Below are 20897 nucleotides of genomic sequence, written 5' to 3'. Positions count from 1 at the left end.
CAGTCGTTCACTGACTCACCACTCAAAAGAAGACACACTCACTCTCTTATCCACAACATTTTTTTCCCTTCTCTATTTTAATTACGGATGATTTAATATAAATGGGCTTCCACCACAGAAATAAGGATGATTATTTTGCTTACTTTACAATGATAAAACTAATGAAACTCCTCTATCTGATCTGGATGAGACAAAAGTTTATTATAAACATGGACAATTCACACTTTAAACTTTTTAATTTTGGAAAAGATGTCACAGTCATTGTCACTACATTCTGATTAGTTACAGTTTGTATTCTTTTCTTGCACTACTACTATTGAATTAAATTAAAACAATTAAAAGAATATCCATCCATCCATCCACAGTAGATTGGCTTTCATTTACTCTCCTCTAAGTCTTTACTCTGCAATATTATGATTTGTTCTGTTAGACTTGTTCAGATTTTGGTAAAAACTCGATTTTCAGGCCCTGCTTCTTAATTGTGAGGCTCCTTCTTGAAGAGAATGCAAACGAGGCACTCGTGTCGATCAATAAATCCAATGGTATCGTTAGTATTCTGCCAACGGACGGACGTTGCTCCTTTTCTCAAACACTCGATGTGTTTTAATTGTTTTGTGGCTTTGCTTTATAACTGTGATGCAGTACAGGTCCCCACTGTAAAACAGATCTTTATCTTAATGGGACTTCCTGATAAGTCGCAGGAAAAAAAGAAAAGTCATTGCAGTCGTTGCATTTTTCAGGTTAAATGTTCTTTCTGCCGCAAGCGGGATCCCGTCCCCGACAGTCGAGGTCAAGACTTAATCCGATATGTCGGCAAACCATAAACAAGAAAGAAAGAGTGTGATTGAAGACCGAGGAATGGAGCATTTTTCTGCCCCACAACAAAAGGACGTGCACAGACGCAGGTCTGGACGGGGGCTGTTTTACATGCAGTCCATCTGCAGGGCCGCTGCAGCCTCACACTTCTCAAACTGCAGAGTTTGAGAAGGACTCGTTCCATGCGATGGGTCCAAAACAGAAAAGCGCGGCGAGACCACGGCGCCACGTGGAGCCTCGGCTCAAACCACCGCACTCGGCTGGTTTCCTTTCGGGACGGCTTCGCTGCAGCAGCAGCAGCTGACACACACACACGACACACATGACAGCTCTAGGTGAGAAACTCCCACGGATTGAGGAGAGCGAAGAGTGAAGGGTGGAGTGGAGCAAAGAATAACAAGGGGGGGGAAGACAGGGCTGATGGCAGATGTAGAAAAACTGAGGACAGAAGCTAACACACACACACAAACACACACACATATATATATACTGGATGTCAGAAGGGGAAAACTTTTCCTCTGAATTTCCACCAGTCATATAATTAAATGTCAGCAATGTCTCAAGGTCTCAGAATAATAACGCCACTGCCGCCGCGCAGCAGCGAGCATAATAACGCTGCTTCCGCTCTCAAAGCGTACGGGGAATGCAATTTTCCAAAGCGATCCACGCGGGCATCAATGTTTGGAAAGCAGCCGACTCTTCCTTCGGCCAGTTGATCTCGCTGCTCTCCGGCTCATGAGAGTGGAAACTGCAGCCACCGACTCTCTGTATCCGGGGAAGGTCATCCCAGGCACAATGTTACACTCGTCTGTTAAACACATTTGACGGAGCTCTCTTCCTTCAGCTGCACAGCACAGCTGCAGATTCCGCCTTTTGATTCCTCTCGTCTCCTTCTTTACCCAAGAAGAAATTAAATTGCCGGAGTAGAAACCGACGGCGAACATGTTCAGAAGCACTGATAGGACCTGTCATATATACACACACACACACATACATGCATGAATACAGCGATTGTATAAGAAGACCAAAGAGAATCCTCTACATAGGCTTGCTGATGCTCTTTGAAGTTTCTCCACCCTCTGGTCATTAATGATGCGGCCTCTGTCAATGGTCCCGGCTCAGTGCCGCTACTTTCAGGAGGATTTATGGATCCTGCACCGACCGCATCAAAACGTGTCAACGTGTACGAGCGCAGGTCGTGACTCCGCCCAGGTTCCAGCGTCTGAGACCGGGATTGAGTTTGGTTGTACCCATGGTAACCTCAAGTACCAGATGTTATGTCATTAGGTGTTTCAAATGAGCACGTCAGCAATTTGTGCGTTACGTCGATTCTGCAGGGCTGCAAAATTCTGGTGATTTTCAAAGTTGAAAACTTTCCCTGGGAATAAACGGGAATTTATGGGAAAAATATGGGAATGAACGGGAATGAACAAGGAATTCACAAAAAATTAAGTTTGCCTCTTAATAGAAAATTATATTCTAACATAAAAAAACCAGATTTCATACAATCCCCTGGATCAGCAAACTTGACGCCAGAGCAAAACACGATTGAAGCCACATATTGGAACCTGTGGACGACACATAGTAAAGTTTTGATGATATGTCGTAAAATATATATATATAAAAAAAAAAAAAACCATGATGCGTTACTAACGTTTCACTTACAAATATCACATAGAAATGCTAGAGGTATTGAATTTAATCATCTTTACAGTGAATCGCAATGCAGACGTGGGCAATTCTGCATTAACACAGCGACAAAACAATCTATTAGAACGAATATTTCAAAACCTCCCCAGCTTAAATTAATGAAAACTTTCCATCTCTTTGCAAGCCGAGCTGTGAGCAGGTCTCCCAGAGAGACGTTTTAAAGTACTGCAATATAGGTGTGTTGAATGTGGATGTCTTGTCTTTAATATACACAAAGGCAAGCTCGCAAAGTAAACAACGGGGGGGAAAATGGCGGTGCATCAAACTAAAAACAGTGTACCAACAGAGTTACATAGAATATGGCTTCATAAAAACAGGGGCCAAGAGTTTATCCTGGGAGAGAAGTAAATCATCAATTTTGGGTTTTGTGTGTACTGGAGATGTTTCTCACAGAAAGCCTCATTGCTGCACTTTGTTTCACAGTTTTCTGCTTTACAGATTTTTATCTTTTAATTTTCAATCAGCCTGCTGGATATTAGCAAAATTTTACTTTTTACTCTTTCAAGCTTCTTGTTTCACAGAAAACTTTTGTTCTATGGATAGTGCATTGTATTCTTGACAAAGAAATAGCTCTAAATTTTATCATCTTATAAAATAAATTCCAAAAAGACATACTTTACCTACTGATGTTAGGCAGGAACATAATCAGTATGAGCCTTTAATATTTGGCGTAGACAAATCAATGTTGCTGCTGAAGATCTGGTGCAGGTTTAAACATATATGCAAACGTGCAGGCCTCCCTAAATGGCATTTTAGGTTCTGTGCATAAATATGTGCATGAAAGTGAAGCTGAGGATGATGGATGGATGTTTAGCAGGTATTCATTCAGCCACATCACATTTTGGGGGAAATAGTTTAAGAAAAAATATGTAGTTATCAAGTTTTCAATCAGAAAATGTCATCAATTTGTTGTTTTTCTTTAATTGCTTGAATGAACGAGGGAACTTGAAGTTTCAGACAAAGGCCATATCCTAAAAACAATCAAAGCCATAAAGGATGCTGATCTACAGGTTTGTCCTTGTTAGAGGACAACAGCATCATCACAAAAAAACAACAACCTGAAGTTCAAAGTCCGGTCAAAAGTCAGGATGAGGAGAATCAGATAGAGGGATGGGGATTATTGGAAGTCGATGGTCTTTCACAGCGAGGGCTCCGTCTCAAGGTCGCCTTCAAGACCCGGCTGATGGACAGATAGTTCCTCTTTGCTAATGAGCCGCTAACAAGCAAACAAAAGTGTTTGAAAAAAGAGGGGGGATGGGGGGGGGCAATGCAATGCTGCAGCCGTGGGACCCCTCAATAAATGGCAAGCTGTTTAGATACAGAGTCCATGAAGGAGGGGTAGAAGGACGGGACCAGACCGACAGGAGGGAGGGAGGAACAGTGAAGAAGACACAAAGAGAGGGCATCTGAGGATTGAGGAGGAGGAGGAGGAGGAGGAGGAGGAGGAGGAGGGAGGAAACGGCAGCGGCGGGGAGCCGGAGTCCCCACTCACATAGAGAACAAGATGTCTCGCTTGATTCAGTGCTTGAGATTCTCCTTGTTCATTCATTAGGAGGAGATGAAACCCGAGCGTCGGTACATGCGATAAGAAAAAACAGTCTGACAAACCGACGTATTCCTCCGAGGACGAGGCATAAAAGGAAGCACCTGTTCCTGGAAGATTGAGTTCAATCAGTGAAGAATAAGTGAATCATAAAAGGAGAGAGTGGCAGGTAGCATGACTAAACATGTGAGGGGTGGAGGAGTTTCAGAGAGAAATCCCCCCCCGACTGCCTCGCCAGGCAATTAAGGAACCGTAATAGAAACAGCAATCAAAGCAACTGCCTTGGGTGACGGAGGAAAATAAACCCTGATTGTTGAGGGGCTCCGAAGCCAGTCCGCCGCCACTTAACCACCGTGTAAACCTACGTTATACACGCGCCAAACCAATCGCACATGGTGTGGTCTCAGCAGGACAGCTGGGGAGAACAATGGCATGGGTTGAGTCCTCCTCATATTGCGATGCATAAATTAACAGACACTTCACAGGTACACGCTGCTGCAAACGTACACAGGGACACGTCTCGCCAGCCCCTGTCAGGACTGACAAAGCCATGCGGTTTTCTCGTTGAATTCCCACCACGGCATACCGGATCCCCGTCTGTCGCTGTTCTAGAGAACAAAGTGGGTCTGCCCTGGAGGTGAGGTGAGTATAACGACAGGCACATAGATCCGATCCCCTGCTGGGAGGGAAGTCTCCTCTATAAGCGGCTGCCTGGAGCCGGCGGTCCTTATAGAGGCTAAACGTGCTCGGCTTTTAAACGAAGAGGCGCGATGCGCGGAGGACGCTGAGGAAGCGACATCAAGACAATCGCCACTCGGCAGCCTGTGACAGAAACTCCCTCCATTGACGTGGACGACACAAAACTGAATTAAAGAAGCGATGGCAAAGTCATTAATGTTTCAGTAAGTAAGCGTTGCTTCACATCTCCAGCATAAAAAGTCCTGAAATCACCCTGTCGGCTGATCACCAACAGTCACAACTTCACAGCCAACAACACAGACAAGAAAAGATTAAAAAATCTAGAAGAAATAACGCTCCGAGTCGCCCACATCAAACAGCGGCGGCGGCGGCTGGCATCATGCAGTCGTTACCGTATGTGCAGTTACAACACAGTCTGAGGACCAGAAGCACCTCCATGTCCCTCTTCTCCTCTCCTGATAACTGCCTCCGCTCTCAGGCAGAGACAGAGGGAGGGAGAGGGAGGGAGAGGGAGAGAGAGAGTGAGAGAGAGCGAGAGAGGGGGAGAGAGAGGAAGAGAGAGAGGAAGAGAGAGAGGAAGAGAGAGAGACTCACACATGCAGCAGTTGCCTCCCAAAGACCACCACTGCATACACAAGTAGAAGGGGAAGGATGGACTCTGAAGGCGGAAAGCCAGCCTACACAACTGTACACACACACACACACACACACACACACACACACACACACACACACACACACACACACACACACACACACACACACACACACACACACACACACACACACACACACACACACACACACACGCACACACGCACACGCACACACGCACACACACACACACACGTACTTACCCTCCATTGAGATAGTCGTGGTACAATCTTTAGAGTCTTTAGGACCTTTTACTTTGACGTTCTGAAAAAAACAACAACAAAGGAGGCAGAATGATCAATTTAATTAATTGTACACACACACACACGCACATGCACACGCACACACACTTTCCTCAACTTGCTGAAGCTGACTGAACTAATGAAGACTTATCGGAGCACTGCAGCAGAGCGAGAGCCAGAGGAGGCTGGACAAAGCAACAGTCACAGCTTCAGCTCACCTTCACTGAATGACAGTGAAACAAAAACATTCCAAGGTTGTTTTTTTCTTGTTGTTTTTTTTTTAACCCCAAACGTGGGACACATAATAGAAAGTATTGCGAGGAATTATGTTTTTGTGCCTCCGGGCACCACGTCGTCTGAATGTCTATTTACATGTGCAGTGAGCAACAGGTGACCACTAAACTTCCTCTTGTGTAAATATTGCGTACGTGTCATATTGTATTCGACATCCTGGTCACGTCTGCCAAACAGTTGCAGTTCAATAACGTCTAAAACACCTTCCAATAAGGGACATTTTTGTTGAACACCACTTCCTCATCATCATTTATGAACACCAAGCATGTCATATTCTCAGTTCAATTGTAGAATTGCAACAAACCGTTTTCCTCAATACAAAACCACCCACGTCAACACTTCCTGTCCAACAAGCTTTATTTTTAAAATTCCGTGTCACGTAAGATTCGTTTTACCTCGGAAATCTTCTGAAATTGGCTGTTGGCTTGGCTGCATTTCTCCGCCGTCTCCAGCGCCACCTTGTAGTTGTCCACAAAGGCCTTGTAGACGCCCAGCTGGCTGGCCTGGAGGTGAAACAGACAGAGGGGGGGGGGGACGTTAAAAAACATGTCCTGAGAAAAGGAGAGACGATGTAACTGTGACCCAAAAAGCATGTTTTGTCAAAAAAACAAAAACAAAAAAAAAAACATCCATCAAGGAGTCATTTCAGACATTTCAGACACCCAAAAACGAAATGAAAGTTTTGTGTTTTCACTTGAAACTGCTGTGTAAACGGGGGCCGGACAAGCGCACTGGGACCAGTGAAGCAGGGAAGTACATTTACCATTCAAATCAGCAGCAGTGTAGCGAGCAGCCAGGGATTAGCTCAGACTTAAGTGTGCTGCAGGAGTTGTAAAGAGGCAATAAATATACAGTTTAAGATGCAGTTACTTGCTGCGACGCCTCGAGTCCTGAACTGTATTCTCGGTTTTGCTTCCCGGTGGCTGAATGACGTGAAGAAAAGCTCGCCCTGCAGCGAGCATCTGCTCCAAACCTCTCGTTCTTTTCTCAGTGATTAATGTCAACACAGTCGGGGGGGACAAGCAAGACAAAACTTCTATGTGTATGTATGATTGACTAAAAACTCACTTTGACTTTGACTAAAGCAGCACAGTAACAAGCACAAGGAGATTTTCATAAATCAATCAGAATAAACATTAAAGATAAGATCATAAAAGGAAATTTAGCATGAGAAATCATTGAAATCCACACCGATGGGTCATTTTGAGCAACAAACAAAGCTCGCAAGGGGGAATTCTCAGCGATAACAATCAAACTTTTCACAGAGAAGCCGGAGTCCCAGACTGGAATCAGAGATGCGAAGACAGAGTGCTGACCACCTCACCCCTGTGCAGCTTTAACCAAGGTTCTGACGCCGCACCGACTCAATTCTGCCACGTCGCAAATAAAACTGCTGCGACTCGAGTCTTGCGCACCTTCAAGCAACAACACGACACAAAACGTGTCAGTGCTGCACAACAAAACGGAGTGGAGGCAGTGTTGCTCACCTGCAATTATGGCTTCCAGACTCCCGCACGCCGCACGATTTAATTAAAATTCATACCGAGCTCTGACGGATTAATTAATTTTCTATTCTCATCAGAGTTTCACCTCAAGTGGAGGGCTGCAAACACGCAGTCCAGTCGCATTCCCATGAGGCCCCTCCACCGGTGCCTCCGCCTCTCCCCCCCCCCTCTTTCATTAACTTCTCTGCAGCGCTGCGTGTGCATTGTAACGCAAGCTGCAGCGCAGCACTGCATGAATATGCATCCCGCGACGGCTGAAAGCCTCAGAGCTGAAAAGCTGGCTGCATCCTATTAAAGTGTTGAAGATTGGATTCGGCTGAACAGAGTGAATGAGGAGCACCCGTTACTTTTGTCCTTAAAACTGCCTCGTCCTCCCGCTTTCATTTTCTCCCCCTTCCCCCCCCTCGGTGTGAAGCGGAGGAGTCGGGCTCTCGAGAGGTGAAACGAGGGAATCATCCGGCCTCGTGTGGCTTTTGTGGCGTCAGCTTTTCCCCCCGATTCGGACTCAAAACATGAAACCGCACAAGTAACTGAAAATAGCCGTGACGTCAGTCTGTTTATCATTTCACTGCTTCGCCGTGTCCGACCAAGACCGGCGATCACTAACTCTTTCCATGAACGGATCCAAAGGGAGGTCAGATGGGAGCAGAGTGAGGTTTTGCGAGATGTTACCACATTGTGACCGGTCGGATCCTGAGCGACGCTGCAAACACAGGCGCCCGCATTTCAAACAACAAGGGTAAAGAAACGACAGCTTCAGAGTGGAAAAGAAGCAAAGGGAACAAAACAAGAGACCGAGGGCCAATCCCAATTCTATTCTTACCCCTACTCCTACCCCTTAGCCCTCCGCCTCCAAAACGAGGGCAAAGGCAGTTTCAGCCCTTAGATTTGGGACGCCCCTCTCCCCCTGCTCAGCCCCCCTTACTATTCAGTGTAATAATAAAATGTTATAAACACGGTCTCTACCAAACAAATACACACGGAAGCTACATATGGCAGACGGCAGCGCTACTACCGTTCTTACTAGTATAAAACACAACAGGTTTATATAACTTTAGAAGCGTATATATGTGAAATGCGAGTCATTCGGCGCCATGTCCTCCTACCCCTCCGTTTAAAGTGTGTATCTGTAAACGCTTCGTTTCAAGGGGTGAAAAGCCCTTCCCCTCACCCCTCCGCCTCTGCGCAATAGTGAAATGGGACACCCCTCAGACTCTCGTGAACGCTCATTTCAAAGGGGTAGGGGTAAGATGGAGGGCTAAGGGGTAGAATTGGGATGCAGCCCGAGTGTAGACAGGATGGCTGCTGACATGTTAAGACAGTCGAAGGCTCCAGTCAAAAAACAGTGTTTCTAACCTTTTTTTTTTTTTTTTAAAGTTATCCAAACTCTGCTTTGATTTATTCGTCTCATCCTCCAGATTGCTCACGGTATGAAAATACACTTCAGCAAAAGGATGATATGGGAGTCAAAAGATTTCAACTGCCTCCTGTAGATCTCCGGTGAAAACGTTTTAAACAAGCTCTTATCTCATGGTAAAAATATCTCACTGATGCTCGATTTAGTCTGGAGCAAAGTGTGATGCCAGCGTCAGCAGAAGAGGCAGCGATAGTACGGCCTCGAAACATTCTCCGTCTCAATAACACGGAGTCCGTTTGGGGAATACGTGAAGACACATGGATGTTATTGAAAACTTAATTGCAGAAATCCATCAAAAAAGGTTTTATCGGAACTGGAACTCTGCATTTCTGCAGATATGTATTCCGTTTAATCACGTTGTGTTGTGTTAAGTGATTAAAAAAACAACTTGGCTAAATCATGTGCACACTGTTGTATATGTAGATTATAATGAAGTACAAAGGGTCACCGCAGGTGAGCGTCTTACACCGATTTAAGCGGCTTCTCGGTGGGATTTGAACCAGCGGACCTATGGTCATTAACTTCATCACACCAGAACCACAACTATAAAATTCTGAGGTTGTAGTTTCAAAAGGTCACAGAATTCATCGTTATCATGTTGGATATTTGTAACATTACCAACCCATAATTCCAATTTAACAGTTTTGTCAAGCATTACCCATCATTTATGGTAAATGCAAGAAAAAAAGGAAAATAAAATCACACAAGTATATATATCATTTGTCTATTTGTTGATAATGAGTTCCGAACCACTTCCTTTGTTTTCTTTTATGACTGTTAAATACCTCCAAATGTAAATATGACACAGATTTTAAGAATTGGAACAGAATGTGTGCATTAATCAACAGTATCCTTAATGTACACTCAGACAAAACACAACACTTTGCATATATCCATCATACAGCAACATAGAAATGTTCAATAAAACAAATCATGATGCAAATGCAAGAAAGATGCTTATTTACAAACGACTAATAGGAAAAATAGGTGGGGTTAAATAATGTATTCTAACTTTTACCAACTAAAGTGAATATGTATGAATAAATAGACATATTTATGGACATATATATGAAATAAAGTTCACATCTCTGGAAAATAAAAAGATGCTTTAAGAACAACAGTTTTGAATATATTGCAGTTGTTAATGATGAATATGTAGCTATTATCGCCATAGTGAAATCCTTGCAGCCAGTGTTTCGTCACATTCTACACGAGGTCGGGGAAATACAAGGTTCTTACTTTAGCAGTCGGACTTCAGTCAGTGGAACACGTCGACTTCAGACGACAACCAAACCTGAGATTTCTCTAAAACGGCGCAACCACTAACTAATGCCCCAGTGCAACCACGGGGGTCATTGAGACAAATGTTTTCATAGATGATGGAATCGTCTCCAAAGCCGCGATGACTTATCCCCGCGTCGGATATAAATGTCTGCACCAGACTTTCACTCCCTAACCCTCCCGGGAGAGTCCCTTCGGTATTTCAGTCTGAACTAAAGTGCTGATCTGACTGAGTCACCGCCAGCAGGGCTGAAAAGTTGTTATGAGGAGGGAGTCGTCCACTCGCCCACAGTGACATAATGCATGGATTACAGTTAAAAATAGCATCGGAAGATAGAGGCCCGTCTTGGAAAAGTTGTTTTTACGAGGCCAGAAGCCGTCCTGGAACCCATCCCCACACTACGTTTACACCCTTCCCACTCTCTCTGCCTGCAGGGTCTTTAACAATCTGCCTGGACAAATGTTCCTCTGGCCGCCACACGTCTGCAGCTGAGCTCCTCCTTTCATCGACGAGGCGACAAAAAAAAAAAAAACGGGAACTGTGAGCTGTCGCTCATGCCGTCTGCCCGTTTTTCTGCCGCTCTGTTGCTACGGCGGCCTCCGTGCTCCCCGACGAGGCCCGGTAGGGAGTCAACCGCTTAATTACGAAGCCATCTGTACTCTGGCGCTGCCGCTCTGACTAAATGCTGCGCTGCCTAACATGACGCGCTCACAGATGGGAGCTGATGACTACACTAATAGATGTCACTTTGGTAGCGTGAGCAGCGGCGTCCACAGAGAGGAGGAAGAGGGCAGGGTGAGAGGAAGTACTTAAACCACTGACATTACGTGTGTGTGTGTATATATATATATATATATATATATATATATATATATATATATATATATATATAAACCGTCAGACCCATCGTGAAAATCAAAAGTGAAGGATGATAAGGACGTAAGAGCAATCTTGAGATATCATAACAGCAGAAATAGAAAGTGCAGAAGTGTAATAGAGACAATCAATACAAACTTACTAAATTGGAAACTATATATTTAAACTCAACAGACACTCAAGATATAAAACACCGACACGACAACGTTCTTTCGTTGTTGCGCTTTTGATTTTGGAAAAATGCTGCATTGACACGTACAACATTTTGAAAACCGATATCTGTTTACATGGAACGGCACACATGGTGAAAACAATGCAATTTTCCTGTCGGGCCACTAGTGGGTGCTGTTGGTTGTTTTTTAATAATGAATCCACATGATCACGGACAACAAGAGGCTATAAACGTTAACACTCGTCTGGAAAGACGACAAAGTTGGATTGTTATTCCACGTCAACTATTAAACTACCAAATCCCAGGAGAAGATGAGACGAAGTTTTTGGGGTTTTCACTTGATCATTTTCTTGCGTAATCCGGGACTGAGTCGGGGGCCAGTGAACCAAAACCGACCTGCAGGAGGCTCCAATGCACCACAAAACCACAAAACAAATCAAGTCGAGAGATCAGTGAAGCTGCCATAGCAGATAGCAAATTAGCTTTCCAACTTTAAAGATCATCACGGCACTATTTTACCAGTCCAGCTCAATGAAATTAGGCTGCATGTCGCCCGTGAACTAAAATGCGTTTGACAACCCCAATCGAAATGGTCGAGCAAGTCTGTGATCTCTCTTGGTTTTGGATCCCAACAACAATTAACAATCACATTCATTAACGTGGAAAACGTCAGGACATCTTCGCATTTAGCCACCGATGACTGGTTGGAGAGAGATGAAGCATGCGGGGTGTGACGGTTGGGAGGATAGTCTCATTTTCCCATAATTAAAAGTAAATAAATAAAAATGAAATCTATATATCTAAATATAAAACTAACCAGAGTAGTGAGACTCTTTCTCGCAGCATTGTGACACTTTTATAATGTTTGTGTCGAACCTGGTTAAAATCAGCCGCTGAGTCACACTCCTCTGCCAGCTCGTGGGCCGAAGTAAGTTTTATATTTGTTAATAATCTAACATAAATAAATGGAAAGGTTGCTTACGAACGTCCTGTGCCGACATTAGCTCTGTATTTTATTTTTCATCTGCCGCAGCTTGAAAGACATCTGAGATTTTAAAATCAACACTGATTAACACAGCGAGAGGAACTAGAAATATTTTATCACTCCAGCCACTTCTGTTTTTCAGGCCTGAAATAGAAGCCAAAGTCGTGGCTGAGCTGGCACAGCACTTCATTTCTTTTTTCTTTTCTTCCCCCCCCCCCTCCTCCAGTCAAAACAACAATGAGCTCATGACTTGGCCAAGTGTGTGGGTGCATTTCTCATAACAAAACATCTGATTAGACAGAGCGAACGTACTTAACAACTTGTGAAGAGGCACGGTGAACGGTGCCATTGCTCCTCTGGGGCTCACTTACGGGGACTGACTTGCTCGTGGACACTTGGGCAGGCGGAGAGGAGCGGACGGGACCCTTGAAATTAAAGGACTATTAAAGGATGCCTCTCTCAATCTGGCTCCGCACATGGACACCACCTTGCAAATTTCATTCCCATCTGGAGTCACTTTTCACACTCGAGCGCCAATTTCCTCCAACGCAGTGGGAAAGTTTTTATTTCTGATGCATCAGCGTAGCGGGAGCATGCCGAGGAGAGTGCACTGCACACAACCACGAGGGCCGCTCGAGTTATAAAGGGGAAATCTTGTGACGCTCCACACAGTCAGAGGTCAAGTTCCCTTCTCATTCGACACACAGATGTGCAACAGTGATGCTGTTAGAAGTCGTTTCTGAGACTTATCAGGCGAATCCAGGTGGCGGCGTAGCAGACCAGAGCCTCCGACACACACACACACACACCCAGTGTATTTTAGTTGAGTGATTCGGTCAGTGCTTCGTTCAAACGCATCCAGGAAAAATGATTGAAAGGTGGAAGAGGGAGGCGGGAAGGAAGGAAGGAAGGAAGGAAGGGGGGGGGTCGACGTCACACTCACCAGCTTCTGGAACAGATGGCCGACAGTGACCTTCTCGTCCCACTGCTGGATGTTGGGCAAGAGGTCGTCGTAGAACTCCTTGTGGATCTCGAAGATGTCCTGGATTTTGTAGAAGATGGTCTCGATCTGCTGGATGGTGAGGACGGGCTGGGAGGTGGTGGCCGTGGCTTTCAGGGGACGCATGGGCTGGAGACGGCGGAGAGAGACGGGGGGGAGGTCAACACAGAGAATGGAGAGTCTGTCAGGGTGTCCTGGCTTGTGCTTTTTTTCCCCCCCAACTGAAATATATAAATAAAGTTTAATCTCCCACCATAAAGGCAGCCAATCAGAAGCCTGCCTTTGGAGGAAAAGTAAAAACAGCCCCCCCCCCCCCCATGTGTCACACCGTGTTGACTATCATTTTGGCCTTGCTGCTCTGCAGTTGGGCGACTTTCTTTGTCACTGTGACGCTTGCGACCAGGCGGTTTCCACGCCAACGCGGTTAATCATAGAGACGAGTGTCGTCGTCACAGCGGGTGACGGACGAGGCCGGGGAGACGTTTGATTACAGCGAAAAATACATGGAGGCTTTCACGTCAGCTCTCCGGGGCTAATGATGAGTCAGTGCGACGACGATTGCAGACAAACTTTTAAGGGACTTGGATTTTATGTATTCATCCATCTTTTTCTCTCTCGCACACTCTTAATAATGTGTACGTGTGTGTACGCACACAAACACACAGTCTTCATCTCCTGCTTTAAATAATGCGTTTGCACAGCGAAATGAAACTGCAAACATGTTTCCCCGGTCACTTTCCATCCTCCTCACGTATTTGTCTTTCCACAATGCTGGATGCATCACAGGATGTAATTATGGAAGCAACATAAATACACATTTGTATTACCCACTACAAACCACCCTCTGTGTCCTTTTTTTTCACAAACAGGCGAACTCCCATCACTGGAATTTTTATTTTTTAATACGTGCAGCAAAAAGTGTGACTTTTTTGCACGCGTACATATTTCAAATGAACGTTCCATCTCGAAACCTCCGACTTGTATCGTCTCAATAAACGAGGGGAGATGGTGATCATGATCTGCGATCGTCAGCAAAGTTGTCGCTAATGTTCCAGCACCAGAGCAATGTTCCCAAAATGAAATGATGGAATCGTTCTCCAGTCGGCGTGGGCCAGCAGCATATATCAGAGTATAGATATATATATATATACCTGCAGATAGCAGGTTTCATATCAGGGATTAATCACGGCTGCTGTTGGAGGGTTTGCTGAGGTCGTGAGGTGTTTGAAACCCACACCACTCGCAGATCTTTCAAAATCCTTCAGGCATTGACAGGCTTTCTTTTAAAAGACCTTTGAGAGCGCCTCAGATCTTGGCACGATGACGGCACTCGCTCCGATAAGCATCGAGGACTGCAGAGCCTGAAAGTTAAAGGTTTTAATAAGACCGAATTCAACTGTCACTCGCAGGCCGGGTTTTAATAATCTCAAAGCTAATGTCGAATAATGCGGTGGCGAAACCCGCAGCGTTTTGTTCTCAAGACGTTTCAGGTCACTGCTCAGTTTTTCAAAAAAACTATTACAAAAAAATACAAAATGTGTCTTTTGTTTGACAAACATCACCTTTATTAAGCGGCTGTTTCAAAGACAGGCTCAAACATCTGTCCTCTTCGGGACATTTCAATACAATGGAAAAGTTCATTTTTTTCTTTATGCAATTGACATTGAAACTGTCAACTGTTGATTTACTTGACATTTATTACCCATAAACTAAAGCACTTTGAACTTTTTGTGTTGTCGTTTCAGCTCATAAGTCATAAAAATGAAAAAAATAAAGCATCTAGAAAATACAAAAATATCTAAATGAGAAACCTGTTTGAAACTACTGACTTTATATTATATGGCAAAAGAACTTGTAGTGACAGGATTTGACACATTTTAGATAAACCGGTATGTTAAAATATATTTCATTTAAATATCAGCGGGTGAAACCAATCAACAGCATTGTCAGATAAATGGATGTGGAATGAATGTCGAAGCAAAATGAGAAGAAATTCTGGGAAATTCTCAACTATTTATACGAAAATAAGCTCGAGCTTCTGGGTGGAGGTTTAGAGTGCGACTGGACGTGACAGAGTGAACTCAGAACCACGCGCGGTGCGGCCGAGGGCGGCAGGATATGACATGGTGACTTTAAATGAGGAAGCATGTTACGTTTGTGTTTCAGGAAGCGGCAGAGGCTGTGGCCTGCTTTCAGCATGATCACCAACTGCAGTGTTAAAGTTCACGTTGTCCTGCAATAGCGAGCGAGCAGCAGCATGCCCAAGTTTCTTTCTTTTTTCTTTTTTTCCCCCCTGTAGTTTGGTGTAGAGTCGTGGCGTCTCACCAGCAGCAGGGCCTCCAGTTGGTTGATGTAGATCTCCTCGCTGGCCAGGAAGCCGGACAGCACCAGCTTCTTCATCTCCAGGCCTTTCTCCATGTCTCCCTGCAGGATAAAAACATTACCACATTATCACACACAGCAGCTCATCAGAAAACATCTCAGTTATCAATGGAAAGTCTCATTCCTCCTGCTGCCATGAAGAGGTTAAATCCTCACGTCACCATGAGGGAAGTCCTAAATGAAATTCACGCCGTGAAAGTGGAAGAAAATCAAATGAACGCAAAACATGACAGAATTCTACTTTTACATATAATATATGTATGATTTTCAGAAATCACACGGGTTACAAGGATTCAAAACCAAACACGATTTGACACGTGACTTAGATTGCATAGGGTGCAGGTAAAAACCAAATGTAATTAAAGAGGACCTTTAAGCCATACACTAAATTGGAAATTGTACTAATTCAACATATCACCAGTCAAAACTGAATCAGCATCCAAGACAAACCTCAAAGACTCTTCCTTCTTCCCTCTGACTGAGGCTTCTCTGCTAATGTAAAACCACATTAGAATCGTTCAAAACATCAATCTGTCGATATTCATAAGAATCTGCCTCTCTCTATGCTCTTCTTAAACACACTTGTTTATGTGTCACCCAAAAACCAGATTGGTTACCAGATTGGTTTGCAAATACATGTCGAGCTCAAACGAATTACTTTACTGGCATTTTGCTCCCCTAATAAAACTTCTTGAAATGTATCGTCGAGTTGATTTTGACTCCTGGAATATCTTGCTCTCATCACTCTCCCCAGCTGATATGTGAATAAAATACAGACGTATGTGAAATGCAAATGTTTAGAAATATGAGTCACACCAATTTTAAGTAAGTTTAAACCGAGAAGTATTGTTTAATTTGGCTTCTATGTATATTTTGCAGGATGTAGACCCTATGGATATTGTTTATTTTGTGGCATCAAGCAGTAACAGACCTCTTAGTAAAGGGGGTGTGCTTTAGCAGAGACAGAAACATGTAATGTCGGTCATCGTTTCAATAAATTACCAGTTCATAAGGTTTTTTTTTCTGTACCACTCTTTGCTTATTTAACGTTTGACTTAAAGAGAATGGATGCTTGTTTTCCTGCTTTTGTCTCACTTATGAACACGCTGTGAGCAAATCATCCAAATATCCTGGTTGAATTATCCATCAATCAAGTGGGTGAAGGTGTGTGTGTGTGTGTGTGTGTGTGTGTGTGTGTGTGTGTGTGTGTGTGTGTGTGTGTGTGTGTGTGTGTGTGTGTGTGTGTGCGCTCCCTGAACAGGACACCGGTCCATCACAGGGACAAACAGAGAGACACACAATCACACCTACAGGCAAATCTAGAGATGCCAATTATCCTCAAATGCATGTTTTTGGACTGAGGGAGGTACTGAGATACCCGGAGACCACCCACAAGGAAAACATCCAAACTTTACAAAAACAAAAAAAAAACTCTCAAGCCGGCCTGTGAGAGAGGAGCGTCAACCCCAACAACACCGTGTCGCCTGGTTACATCATAGGATTTTATAATCATAAGTGCTCGTTATAAAAAAAAGTCAGGATGAGACACACTGGACAAAACAGTGTGCGAGGGTGTGAATGCTATAATCCTACGTGCAACATGGACGAATGATCGGTGTCCGTATGCTGTACTGTAAATAGAATGACACACGTGTCGGCGGACGAACAGCTGGAGAAAGTGACGAGCGAGTGTGTCAGGTCGACTTCAAGTGAGGCCAAAAGAACGGCGCCGAGGGCAAGGAAGAAAAGATTAATTATTAACACGGCCAGGTCCTTATTATGATATCGGCACACCAGCAGAGCCCGATAAGAGAAGGAGGGAGCCATGACCTCATCGCTTTAACCCGATCACGTCTGGCATCCGCCTCCCGCCAACCGGTTGCCGTCCCGCGGGATCAGGGTTCGGTGTTTAACAGCGGTTGTACTACACACACACACACACACACACACACACACACACCAGGTGAATTTAAAGCAGCACATGAGGCGTGTTCGCAGAGAATTGAGAGTGAGGCAATTGTATATTTGCGGATCATGATTTTATAAGAGATTATTTCCGTCTGTCACCCCTCATCTCTTTCCAGTTCGGCCCTGAATTGAAGTCGTGTTGTGAAAGTTTGTGTCCAAATGAAAGCGGTTGTGGTGCAAATAATCATTTACCAAAACTATCAAACCATAAAATATTGTGTCATTCTGTAAAACACTGCACTGCATAACGTGTCACTGAATTGTCGTATTAAACTGTACTGTATCTGATGGTGGAACAGGTTGTGCTGTAAATGATCCGATTGTGTCGCAACTCTTTTTTTTCAATGAGAGTAACTTGAAGGCACAAAAATGCCAGAGTCACCATTTAACCCCAAACGCATGTTTCGGAGGAAACCAGAGAAAAGCCACACATGCACAGGAAGGACAGGCAAACTCGACACAAGAAAGTCCAAAACTGATCTACGTACATTACTGTAAATAATCCTAAGTTTCCACATTAGATTGTACCGTGTTGTAATATGTTGCATTTTGTTTTGAAGTTTTACACACAACAGAGATAAATACGTGACTCCTGCGATTACTGGAAGGAATGCGTTCATCTTGGACCTCTCTCAGGTTTCATTTTCATGACAGTCAGTTCATTTAAGTACTTAAACTGCACATGGCTGAGATGAAACCTCCCTCTGGTATTTCCTCAAAACGGAAGCCGAAAATAAATCCACGCTTCTTTTGAAACCGAAATGTCTTTGATAAGCAAAGCGTTGCTGCCTCCCCATTTATCCAGAACACCTCCTGACAACTTTTTTTTTAGTGTGTGTGTGTGTGTGTGTGTGTGTGATAAAACTAAAAGATCTAATAGGTGTTTCTCCGTTTGGGATGCGACTCCAGGAACGACCGCTTGAACGACAAAGCGTTAAAGATGTGCTCGGCCCCTTTTCACTCACAAATATGTCGCGACCAGACGGAAAAGGGAAAAAAAAAAAAAGAAAGAATATTTTCCCACAGCTGTACAAAGAGCTACTGTGTGGTGAGATGAGGAAGGCATGAGTGCTGCGAGGGGATTATTTTCCACAGCAACCTGCTCCTCAGAGTCCGAGCGTCCAGCGAGAGGCTGCGTCCTCTCTGCTCTCGCTCCCGGTGAGAACAGAGCCGGAGCCACGAGTGGCCGGGAACGACGGCGGCGAGGCAGCGAGGCAGCCCTGCATCGTGTCAAATCATCTAATGGGAGGAGCACACGCCGCTGCAAGTCAGCACGAGAGTGTTTGAAAAAAATAATAACAATAGAGGGGTGAGGAAAGACATGCTTGAAAGTCGCTGCCTCATCACACAGACACACACACTTTTGCAGCAAAGGAGCACATTGTGGCGCCGCAACTCAAGTTTTGCATTGCTTTCTATGGCAAAATCCAGTGTGTGTGTGTGTGTGTGTGTGTGTGTGTGTGTGTTCCCTGCATCCAGCTGCCCGGCCCCCCTGCCTCACCTTGAACTGTCTAAGTGTCGGACTGATGGGCTCCAGCTCCCCATCTCCGTATTCAAACACCTCCTCCTCTTCCTCCAGCACCCTGTCCAAGTAGCACAGCACCTCCTCCTCTTCCTCCTCCATGGTCCTGTCTGTCTCTCTCTCTCTCTCTCTCTCTCTCCTCTCTTTCACCTCCCGCTCTCCCCTCTCGGCCTCCGGTGCCCCTTCTTTCAGGGCCTGCCTGGACACATTAGTGTTTTTTTTTTTCCCCCCTCAGAGCAAAGTCGTCTGGACGCAGACAGAGAGGTAAAGAAGGAGAAGGAGGGAGAGAGGGAGAGAGAGAGAGAGAGAGAGAGGACCCCGCCTACGCAACCCCACCCCCTTCCTCTGCCGGGCTTCCTGGTGTTTTGTGTACGCGAGCCGCTGCTCCACCTCGGTCGATGAGGCCTGCCCTCTTCTCGCTCACATCCGCCCCTCCCCTCACAACACATGCTCCCCATCCAGCCACTTCCTGGACGGCTACAACGGGCCGTTTCTTTCTGTGCGTGTCAGAGAGAGAGAGAGAGAGAGAGAGAGAGAGAGAGAAAGAGAGAGAGAGAGAGAGCCTGCTTCACCCTTTTTTTTTTTTTTTTTAATTACTTCTTCACTTCTTTCTTAGATTCCCTCCAGTCAAAAGTCATTTCCTCGTCTTGCAAACACGCCGTTTTCCCTCTTTGTTTCATCGGTGCGTGCGACGCAGCCGATTCCTCTCCTCCTGCTCCCCCTCTGGCCATTGTGCCTTTATTGATCCGCGAGCCCTGGATGTGGTGCTGGGACCGGCTAATGTGCGGCTGATTCTGATTACAGGTCACATAGTTCAGTGGGCATGGAGTTTCAGAGCTAACTGTGAGAAATAATGCTTGAAAAAAACCCCCAAAAAAACAATTGCACAGATGCATAATCAATAATCCTGCAAACTAGAACGAAATAAAGCACAAAATAAAAAGATGATTCTCCTTTGGAGTTTGTATTTATGAATGACCAGAAAGTGCCACCCACCCCACTTTCTAGTGAACATTATGTAGGTCAAACTGACTTTACAAGCCAAGGTCTTGTAGGAGTGTCGGGAAGATAAAAACAGCAGAACATTGAGGCTTGTGGCTTGTATTTCTAGGTCACCACCATTACAAAGCCACTAATATGAGCAGATGGGGTGGTCTAAAAGGATCATAATTCCAGACTTAAAGAACAGCGCCACTAAAAAAAAAACGAGGGGGAAAAACAAACAAAAAATGGAAACTGTGCTTTGAAAATCAACCGAAAATCAACTTTTAAAAGGTACCATATTGTGTTAATTTCATTTTCTAACTGTTTTCTAACAATAACATGTGTGCATGAGGTCCCCGGCGTCATGTCCCTCACTCACACGCTCCACTTTTAGCAAACGTGTGCTCATACAGGAAAACCAAAACTCTTCCCTTCATGACATCATTCGGGGAAATAACCACTCCCTCTCGTAATGGATACTCACTTTGACCCTCCCACAGATGGATGAGCTCTGCCCTCAAAAAATTATGAGGGGGGGGTGGATTTTTTTTCCCCAACCCACAAACACTCGGCTAACAGATGCAGCTTATTAGCATTTAAAGGTACAGACACAGAAACGGCCTGTTCTCAGTGGAGCTCAATAGAAGGACTTTTAGACTGGCTGAAATTCAGGATCAAGGCTGCGTTCGGGGCAATAAACTTTGAATACAGTGTTGTTGGACCTGACATTGATGTGTAAAAAAAAAAAAAAAATTATTATTCAGCTTCTGTGCATGCATATGCTTGAGGAGAGCATCTTGGCGTGGAGGTGTCAGTGGATGAAGCGCTTCTGCCAGCTCAGCGGAA

At 44.7% G+C, this 20897-nt stretch overlaps 1 protein-coding gene across 4 annotated transcripts in view; it reads right to left on the bottom strand.

Annotated features, from left to right (window-relative positions):
- Positions 1–20897, bottom strand: part of abr (ABR activator of RhoGEF and GTPase) — a 133891-nt gene that overhangs the window by 61115 nt on the left and 51879 nt on the right. The window contains exons 3-7 of one of the 4 annotated variants that reach the window (XM_080508799.1): positions 19047–19223; positions 15521–15619; positions 13139–13324; positions 6354–6461; positions 5626–5686 (exon numbers count right to left, since the gene is read on the bottom strand). In XM_080508799.1, the coding sequence (XP_080364925.1) occupies positions 5626–5686; positions 6354–6461; positions 13139–13324; positions 15521–15619; positions 19047–19223 (631 nt within the window). Of the gene's footprint in view, positions 1–5625; positions 5687–6353; positions 6462–10119; positions 10190–13138; positions 13325–15520; positions 15620–19046; positions 19284–20897 lie in introns of those variants that run through there. The other 3 variants (XM_080508796.1, XM_080508795.1, XM_080508797.1) reach the window with 3 other exon arrangements.

The sequence above is a fragment of the Blennius ocellaris genome (genome assembly GCF_963422515.1).
Source record: "Blennius ocellaris genome assembly, chromosome: 14".
NCBI classification, from domain to species: Eukaryota; Metazoa; Chordata; class Actinopteri; order Blenniiformes; family Blenniidae; genus Blennius; species Blennius ocellaris.
This window is presented reverse-complemented; position numbering and strand designations above follow the sequence as displayed.